The sequence below is a fragment of the Egretta garzetta genome, unplaced genomic scaffold, assembly GCF_000687185.1.
Source record: "Egretta garzetta isolate BGI_Z169 unplaced genomic scaffold, ASM68718v1 scaffold520, whole genome shotgun sequence".
NCBI classification, from domain to species: domain Eukaryota; kingdom Metazoa; phylum Chordata; class Aves; order Pelecaniformes; family Ardeidae; genus Egretta; species Egretta garzetta.
In genome coordinates, this window is record NW_009258482.1 from 318,241 (window position 1) to 327,821 (window position 9,581).

The 9,581-nt window shown below is 53.5% G+C and overlaps 1 protein-coding gene across 1 annotated transcript in view; it reads left to right on the plus strand.

Annotated features, from left to right (window-relative positions):
• The window catches only part of HADHA (hydroxyacyl-CoA dehydrogenase trifunctional multienzyme complex subunit alpha), a 27,017-nt gene that overhangs the window by 14,618 nt on the left and 2,818 nt on the right, over positions 1–9,581 (plus strand). The window contains exons 11-17 of the mRNA XM_009644065.2: positions 2,520–2,629; positions 2,927–3,061; positions 3,694–3,865; positions 4,572–4,658; positions 6,756–6,896; positions 8,540–8,608; positions 8,998–9,193. Coding sequence (XP_009642360.2) covers positions 2,520–2,629; positions 2,927–3,061; positions 3,694–3,865; positions 4,572–4,658; positions 6,756–6,896; positions 8,540–8,608; positions 8,998–9,193 — 910 coding nt within the window. The remainder of the gene's footprint in view (positions 1–2,519; positions 2,630–2,926; positions 3,062–3,693; positions 3,866–4,571; positions 4,659–6,755; positions 6,897–8,539; positions 8,609–8,997; positions 9,194–9,581) is intronic.

A 9,581-nucleotide genomic window follows, 5' to 3' on the forward strand; every position in this document is an offset into this window, starting at 1 on the left:
CCCGCCTGGATGAAGTCCTGTGTAGATTGCTCTAGGAGAACCTGCTTGAGCAGGGGGGTTGGACTAGATGATCTCCCGAGGTCCCTTCCAACCCTTGCCATTCTGTGATTCTGTGATTCCCTTCAGTTTGGTAGTTCCCTGGCACATCAGTCGAGTTTAGCACCAATAACAACTGCTAAGGGAAGTCGAGTCTTTTGAATTTTTAAAGCCCAGAAGGCTTCACCTCCTGTTCTGCTTGCTGCTTTTCCCCTTCGTAGGTCCAGCCAGTGGTGAGGCTGAGCAGGCATTAGAACCATAAAACCAGAAGAGGTATCCGATTGCAGCGGTGTATGTACACGCACATGTATGTTCACAGACACAGAGTACACGCGTGGCTAGCTGCGCAGAGAGCGCAGTGCCTTTACTGGTGACACCCACATAAGCACAGACCGCTCGCAGGCACAGCCAATGTGGCTGATTGAGGCTGTTCCTCCCGGCTGGCTGATCAGAAGTTGAAGTTCACGTGTGGCAGTAAGTGCACGTGTGCGCACGCACCCACCCATGCACCCCTTTAGTAGCTGGCTCTAGAGGTTTGATCTGTCAGCTGGTTGGCCACAGGGCCCGGTCTGACCAGCTGCTGGCACAAAGACCTCATGGCCTAAATGCCATCCAGTCCTGCTTGAGGTTTGCTAGTGACACACTCAGAGGGGAAAAATAGGAATAGAGTTTAATAGCAAGGAGGACAGGCTGTGGTGGGCAGGTCCAGGGCTCGAGCAGGCAAGCATACTCACCAGTGGCTCACTTGTGCGTGACCCTTTTATTCCACAGGCACACACAGAGTCTTTGTTTTCCCCTGCTTGTTCATCCTCAGCCGTCTCGATCCCTCCCTTTCTCTGCCCTCGTCTCTGCCTTAATAAACAACCTGCCCCTAATTAGTTTTTCCTCCTTGGTCCCAGTTTTGCTACATCTGTACTCAAATCTGGTATTTCTAATACTGATGAGGTAATCCTGGCCACCCACAGTGTCACTGGTGTGGTTACCTGGGCACTGCTGGCTCTGCAAGACCTGACTTCCCAGAAGACCTACAACACTCCCATCTGGTTATCTCGGCATTTGGGTCATCGCTCACGTCGCTGCCCCTTAACGGCCGGCGAAATCCGTCCATCCCCCGCGGTACTGTCTGTAACTTTCAGCAGCTTCTCACGCCGCTATCTGTCACATCCCACAGTCTTTCCTGCTGTGCTTAGGAGCTCCTTTTGTTGTCTTCTGGTGACAAGGTCCTGGTCTGAGATGTAGCTGTCTGCCTCCTACCTTCACAGTGACCTCCGGGGTATACCCCGTCTGTTCTGGTTATGCTTTCCCCTCACGTTTGGTCTGGTGCTGAATAAAAGGCTTGGGGTACTCTGTTCCTTACAGAAAAGAATGAATGTTTTTTTTTTCCTGAGAACAGCAGCAGGGACGGAGATCTTTCCAGAATCCTCTAAAGAATAATAAGTGTCAGTGTCGTGTCTTTTTTAATGCCTCCCTCTTTCCCCTAGGATAGCAGACTTGCGGATTCTCTTCCAGGCTTTGTGTTTCTGATACTTTAGCAAGCCTCTAACTCACAGGACAGTGGTGAAGGAATATGCAGCCTGCTCGAAACTACACTGCCTTGGCGGCTTTCCTTAGCTGACTTGGCTCACACAACTTGAGTTTTCTGTCGCGTTACGCTGTCTTTTGTCTTCCTGACTTACTTTCCTGTTTCACGCTGAGCGCTGGGAGGTTATGCAGGCCTTTGATTTTTGTTGCCCATCCATGATCCTCCAAAAAGAGTATCAGGCTACTGCTGTCAGGGAGAATTGGCCTGTTTAAAGATTTTTCTCAAAGTCTGAGGGCAGGGCCCTTTCACCTGCAAGCCACTGGGGCAACAGCCCCAGCAAGTGCAGGATGCACATCGGGGAGAAAGGGTCCCATGTCAGTGAAATACAGTCCTGCCACCGGGGAAGTAGAAGGGGCTCCTGCATCCATCCCGTAGGTCCCGGCAGCTGCTGGTTGGCCGAGGCAGCAGGGTGGCTTCTGGCTAACCATCACACCAGTGAACTGCCAGGGAGTGCTCCTCCCAAAGCTGTGCCAGGGAGGCTGGAAATGAGCTGTGAATGATTCAGTGGATAGGAAGGAGATGGACCTGGAAATACTGTGGCTGCTCTTGTTCCCTGGCAGAACCCCTGCCCCTCCAGACACAAGTGTTAGGTGTATACACTCCTTCAGATGCTTTCAATTATATTGTTTATGGGAAAGGACATTGAACAAGCAGTTTCCTACCGCTTTCTGGCAGCCCATATAGGAGGTAGTGGTGCCAAGTGGGCTGTGCTTAGCACAGAAGGTGCCTCTGCAGAGGATAGATGTGCTCCGGCCGCCCTTCCTTTTTAACCAGGTTCCTACTCTGGGCAGTTGCACGGGTGCCTGTGCTCTCCCCTTGCCGTGTTTTGGATGTGTGCGTGCTGGAAGCGAGACAGCTGTTAAGTGCCAAACTCTCTGCTTCCCTCTTCCCTTTCTTCCAGAGCTTTGGCCAACTTGCAGTGACTAAGGAGTCCAAGGCACTGATTGGACTTTACCACGGGCAGGTGCGCTGCAAGAAGAACAAGTTTGGAACGCCGCAGCGAGAGGTCAAGTAAGTGCGAAGCGTGGGATGCCTGGAGGAGCGGTTGGAGGACCTCTGCTAAAAGGCTCTTGGGACCGAGTGGCCTGGAGTCCTGAAAAGCAGCGTTAGCAGAGCACAGAGATTTCCAGCCTCCAGAAGGCTAGTCCTCTGCGGTTTGGAGGTCTTGCCCACCGAGTGAAATCTTCTTGTGTGACCTCGCTAAAAACACTGCCTGCGTGGACAGGATCTGTGCAAGTCTGATGGTGATGATAGAAATTCAGCTATTTCTAGTTTTGAATGTGTTCCCCCCATCCCTTTGCTGTGCAGGACCCTGGCGGTGCTGGGAGCAGGGCTCATGGGAGCTGGGATCGCACAGGTTTCCGTGGATAAGGGACTGAAGACCATTCTGAAGGACACAGCACAGCAAGGCTTGGACAGAGGACAGCAGCAGGTCTTCAAGGGGTACGTGAGTTAAAAGGAATTTGCTTGAGATGGGCTGGGGCTTCCTTTAGTCAAAATACGCCTCTGCTTTTAGGCAGTCAGGAACCCCTGACACCTCTGTTCCTCTGGAGTCTTCTACCATCAGATGTCACAGAAATGCTTTCTTTTAAGGTTGCCCTATGCAGTGTGCTGGGACATTGCTACGAAATAGGCCCAGTGTATTCAGCCTTAGCTCCTTAGGTAGGTAGACGACATAACAGATGATTGCTTTAGCTTTTAGATTTAGCAGTAGCTTATAGAGCTAAGGGGGGAGGGAGTAATCCTGGCTGCCTAGAGGTATTGGGTCAGCCTTCTGAAAAGCTGGATTTCTTTCCCCTGTCCTCCTGGCTCAGCAGTAATGGTGCTCAGCTATGCATCGTCAGGAATGTCAGTGACTGACCTTCAGATTCACGTGCCAGCTGAGTTGTGTGAGCATGGCTCTCCTTTTTCCAGCTGGAAGGAGGGGCCAGTAGGCAGAGTGATACTCTTGCTAGATTGGAGATGGTGTTTTGGGCCCCAGCTCCAGGAGGGCGGGATGCCCTTGGTGGTGTGGTGCACCTCTAGCAGTCTGGGCTGGCCTGCCCAGGAGCTGAGACAGAGCTGTCCTTTCCTAGGCTGAACAGCAAGGTGAAGAAGAAGAGTCTGACGTCGTTTGAGAGGGACTCCATTCTCAGCAACCTGACGGGCCAGCTGGACTACAAGGGCTTTGAGAAGGCGGACATGGTGATCGAGGCTGTGTTCGAGGACATTAACATCAAGCACAAAGTGCTGAAGGAAGTGGAGGCCGTGAGTATCAGTTCGGAGCAGCTTGTGCTAGATGTGACCCCTGGACAGTGGAGACCCAGGGTGTCCTGTCTTCTGCTGCTGGGTTTGTCGCATCTCCTTTGCGCTGCAGTTTGGTGCTCAGTGCAAGTTATTTGTGTCAGTACATGGGTGAGTGTCAAGGGCAGCCTCCCTGTTCACCAAGGATATTCACTGTTCAATAAGGAGTCGCTAGTTCTTAGCTGAACGGGGCAGTTCTGACATTCCCCAACTCCTGGGAGCTGCTCCAAAAAAAACATTGGTATGACAGTAATGTCTTTTGGTATCTCCACAACTTAGAGTTCTTCACTTACTATCTCTAGCTTGCTGCCACTGCTCTCTTCTGTTTAAGAGCACGCTTGGGCAGGTAACTGTATGGTAAAGGAGCTGGTCTGTGCCCCTTTCTGAAGTCCCTCCCTGCAGTGTCCCAATGTAGTTGCAATGGTGTGGCAGAAACTTGGGGGCTCTGAGATTAATGTTGCAGACCTGGGGAGAGCTCAGGGGAAGTCAGATCCGGATGACTTGGGCTGCTGCTTTAGAATTAGTTTCTAATGCGGTCTGCCCTGACAGAGAAAATCAAGTTTGCCTTGTTAGGGTTACCAGGTGTGCTGGTACTGTCCTGTCACATCGTGTTCTGGATCTGACTCTGGAGCCTGTGCATTTACACTGTCTCTTCCACCCCCTGCCACAGGTGATCCCCGCTCACTGTATCTTCGCCAGTAACACGTCTGCCCTCCCAATCAGCCAAATTGCTGCTGTTAGCAAGAGGCCAGAAAAGGTGAGTACCCGGTGCCACGTGCCTGCTATGGGCTGAGCTGCCTGTTAGCAGCGAACTGGCTTTGCTGTAGGTGAGCACTGGGATCTTCTGCTTCCTCCTCAGAACATGAAACAGCTCATCCTCTGCCCCCAGTGCAGGCTATGAACAAAAGAACTTGTGGTCCTTGGACAGGTAGGAAGGGGATGAAGGTGGACTCGCCCCCAGTGCGGTGTTGGCAAGGCAGGGTGCAGCAAGGGAGGGCAACACACTTCAGGGAACGTTAATGCACATGGGGGCAGAGAAGCTATGGAAAGGCTCAAGCCGAGAGAGTTCCAGCCAGGAAGACTTTGGTCATTTTGATAAACTGATTAGATGTAGGAGCGACTTGCCACGATGGGAAAATACCTTCTCAGGGAGAAGGCACTAACCTAGCAGAAAAAAGGGAAGAAAAGTCAGTGGCCAGAAGCTGAACTCGGAGGTGCTGAAACAGAAGCCTTGGTCAGCCACAGGATCAGCTCCTGAGGGAGTGGTGGGGGTTTCTCTCTGGCTCCAAATGATCCATGTGGACAGGATTCCAAGAGTAACATAGCAGGTTGTGGCAGAGGTTTGGAGCAGAGGACTTCTTCATCCCTTTGCTTGAAGTCTAAACAGCTTATCAAATAGCTGTACCCTCATCCCTTAGCCCAGGCGAGCACAGCTGGGTAGGAGCACCAGCTGATGTGGAGCGGCCTGCCCTGGGGGACGTGCTTGGTGGAGTTACCGTCTGAGGGGTGTGAATATGCTGGATTGGGAGGAGCCGGCTGCGTGCTTGTTTTTCATTGCCGTCCGTGACTGCCAAGGGTACCTGTGATACCTGCTAGCCTGAGGCTGGCAGACCTGACGCAGGCCCGACTGGAGACCGAGGGTGCAGCTCCAGGGAGCTGAGCAGACCAGACGTGACACTGCAGCATCTGAAGTAGTAGTTACACAAATGCAAAAGCCCAGGTACCCTTGGCTGGTTCCCTAAACTCCGGCAAGGCTCTCGAGTCCTGCCCTGGTCAGTACGTTGCCTCTGCTCCTTGTCTGCAGAAGTTCTGTGGGCATCTGCAAAGGTCGTTGGGTAACGATGTGTGTCCCCCCCGTCGGAGGTTCCTGTGACCTTTGTGAGCCTCTTCCTCGGTTCGCTGTCAGACCCTGGTTGCATCGGAAATGCAAACCGAGTCTTACTTGTTCATACTTGCAAATAACATCCTCTTGCTGAATAAATTGCCTGTGTAATGGCTCTTTATGGGGAAACTAATAGGAAATCGGTTAACTAATTGGCGTATTTTCTTTAATTAGTTCTGCAGTCTGCAACTCTCCTGCAAGGCGCCTCTGACTTACACAGTTCTTAGTGCCAAGTGTGGCTTCCAGGAGGCATGAAGGTGACATGCTGATTACATGGTTGTGTTAAGAAAGTGAGGCACACAGCCGAATAATCTCCACTTGAATGCTCTTCCCAGAGGAAGGCTGCACTTACCTCTGTAATTAGTTTCTGGAAATGTGCCTTCTCATCCTTAAATTCACTTCATCACCGAAAAAAAAAGGGGAGAAAAAAAAAAACCACCACATTCACAAGCAGAATGCAGGGACTCTGCTCAACATCTCTTTCTGTGACGGTTGTCCCACTCTCCAAGTCCAGCAGAAGCACCACCGAGGCGCGCGGCTGCCCTGCAGCTCAGAGTGATCGATCACTATCTATCGACCCTGCAGATCACGCAGTGCCCGTGATTCGCCTGGGGACTGAGCTCGGCTAAGACTCACAGACAGGTTTTGCTGCCAGACTGTTAACAAGTACAGAGAGCAGCAGTCTTGGTCCTGTAAGCGTTATACCTAAATCCTCACTGAGACCAGAGCTGTGAGGCGTGTGCTATGTCCTGGGGAGAGCCACGGAGAGAAAGGGAGTGGGAGAGCCCTCCCGTCAGAGGGGGATGCAGAGGAGTGGGTGGCTGAAGGGCTAGCGTGCTGTGGAGGTGGGTCCTGCAGCCCATGCTGGCCTGCTTCCCTCTGCAGCTGGGCACTTGACTTGCCCGGCAGATTACTTTGAGAGCCAAAGTCTGTCTTAACCGTCCTTAACCCTGAGCGCTTCCTTCTACCTAGGTGATCGGGATGCACTACTTCTCCCCTGTTGACAAAATGCAGCTGCTGGAAATAATCACCACGGACAAAACATCCCAGGACACGGCTGCCTCCGCTGTTGCTGTTGGCCTCAAACAGGGCAAGGTCGTCATCGTGGTAAAGGTGAGGGAATCTGCACAAAACGGCAGCTGGGGTGATAAATAAAAGGGCAGGCTTGTGCACTGACAGGAGGCTGAAACGTGGCCATGAATAGGCTGGCATTAGCTACTCACCCTGAGAAGTGAAAATGGAAATTAGAAGGCAGTAAGTGCCCAGGTGATCTCTCAGATGTCCTTTGGAGCAGCCGTGGAAGGCCACAAGGCACAGGAACAGTCTGACCGGCCAGCACGAGGAGGTGGCAGTCCTGTTCCACACAACGTCCAGGCAGCTGAAACCCATAGTGGCATCCGAGATGGAGCACAGTCTGGGCAGGACTCTTGCCACCTCTTCTCCCTGGCAAGCTGCAAGGACAGAGGGGCCTGTGGGCAGTAACCCTCCTCCTTCTGGATTTAAATCTCATGTGAGAGGGGGCAGAAATACGCATGCAAGTCATACCAAGCAGAGGGAGAAGACAGCGCAGCACAGCGAGGCAGGAGTTTAGAACAAACCGCTGTGACTTATAGGAAGAGGTGGCAGAGCCTCCAAAAAGCCATGGGCCTTGAGTGGTTTGTTAGGCTGACGGCTGCTCCGCAAACGGAGCTGGTCTCGTGCTCTGTGGTAGAAAGCAGCAGTGATGCTGTGTGGGAGGGTTCAGCCGGCAGGCTCAGGGCTGTTTGGGGAGTGTATTTTTGGATTGGCCTTTTCACTGATGTGTGAGGTTGCCAGCAGCGCTGAGCAGGTCCCTCCTGCGGTGCTGGGAACACTGGCGTGTCTCAGAGTGCTCTGGGCATCTCTGAAGGCCGGTGGGGATACAGTGCTGCTTCTCTAACCCTCATCCCCACAGCAGAGGCTTCCCTGAATGGCAGCTTGCAGCTCACAGAATCCCAGCATGGCCGGGGCTGGCAGGGCCCTCCAGAGCTCACCCAGTGCCACCCCCCTGCCCAAGCAGGCTCACCCAGAGCAGGGGGCACAGGACAGCGTCCAGGCGGGGGTTGAAGATCTCCAGAGAAGGAGACTCCACAGCCCCCCTGGGCAGCCTGGGCCAGGGCTCGGGCACCCTCACAGTCAACAAGTTCTTCCTCCCGTTCAACTGGAACCTCTTCTGCTTCAGGTTGTGCCCATGGCCCCTTGGCCTGGCGCTGGGCACCACTGGGAAGAGTCTGGCTCCGTCCTCGTGACCCCCACCCTTGAGATATTTGTAGGTGGTGATGAGATCCCCTCTCAGCCTTCTCTTCTTCAGGCTAAAACTTCAGCTCATCTCTTGCTTCCTGTCTTTGCAAGCGATATCAGAGGTGAAACAACTGGCTCACGCCTGTTTCACTTGCGCTGAGCAGCCTTTCCCCCGTCAGCCTGTTGGGTTTGGTGAAGCAAGGGGGCTTCTGCAGCCTGCTTGGGACCTCCAGGCACTATTTCAGATAAAAACACTCTGGTGGGAGCTTCCAGGGAGTAAGTTCATGGAAGTCTTAAAACACTGCTGAGCCCTACAGGAAAAAACTATGCTAGCAGTTGATAACATACTGTTAGAAATGGAGTTCAGTGTGTCTGCCCTGCATGTCAGTGCCTGAACAGCAGCCTGGGCCGTGAAACACAGTTCTTGTGCTGCCGAGAGGGGCCGTGTTCCTGCCGTTCGTACTCACCTGCCTTCCTGCTGCACTCCTCTTCCCTAGGACGGGCCTGGCTTCTACACCACCAGGTGCCTGGGGCCGATGCTGGCAGAAGTGGTCCGAGTTCTCCAGGTGTGTATCCCATCAGCTACCAAGCTCCTGCCAAATAGTCGTGTAAACTCTGCTTCGTCCTTGCCCCCGATCAGGCTGACCCCAGCCCTGGCCAAGAAGGGAGGTGGGTAACCAGCCCCGGTGCCTGTGGTTGTCCCCAGCCTGCTCCTGGCTGAGCTGTGGTCTGGTGAGACCTGATGCAGGCAGTGATGAGGCTCTTTGCTCCCCGCATGGCACCAGGGGAGAGTCAGGAGTGGTGCAAACACGATTACACTACTCCTGTCTGTGATCAAACAGCTAATGGGGCCGGCTGCAGCCCATGGCCCCAGCTGAGCGAGGGCTCTGCCCCCACGCTGGTTTTCCAGGACCCTCACCCAAAGATACCATTGCTTCCCCTTCGATTCCTGCAGGAGGGCATTGACCCGAAGAAAATAGATGCCATTTCTACGGCCTTCGGCTTTCCTGTGGGTGCTGCCACGCTGATCGACGAGGTGGGTGTGGACGTGGCCGCGCACGTGGCTGAGGACCTTGGCAAGGCCTTTGGCGAGCGCTTTGGAGGAGGCAGCATCGAGTTGTTCAAGCTCATGGTGGAAAAAGGCTTCTTAGGTGAGACGCTCAGCTGTTTTAATCAAACATGTTTCCCCTTTGTTCAAGGAAAAGTGCTAGCATCCATCAGCCTCAGGTGAGAGCTATCAGAACAGCCCTGGGAACGGGTCGGGAATCCCTGTCTGTACCCTGGGTAGACCTTTGGCTGTGGCCAGGCCTTCCTTTGCACGAATGGCAGCAGCAGCAGGAGGCAAAGATGTTGCCCAGAGCAAAAGCAGCAGGCAAGATCTCATGAACCTGTCTGGCCCCTTTGTGAACCCTGCACAAGCGCTCTGGGACATGGGGAGCTGGAAATAAATGCGTTCACATGAAGCAAGCCCTGCGCTGAGGTTTAGAAGCTCTGTGCAAGGAAAGGTTATGGCTCTGTCTGCGTGGCAGCAGCCAGGCC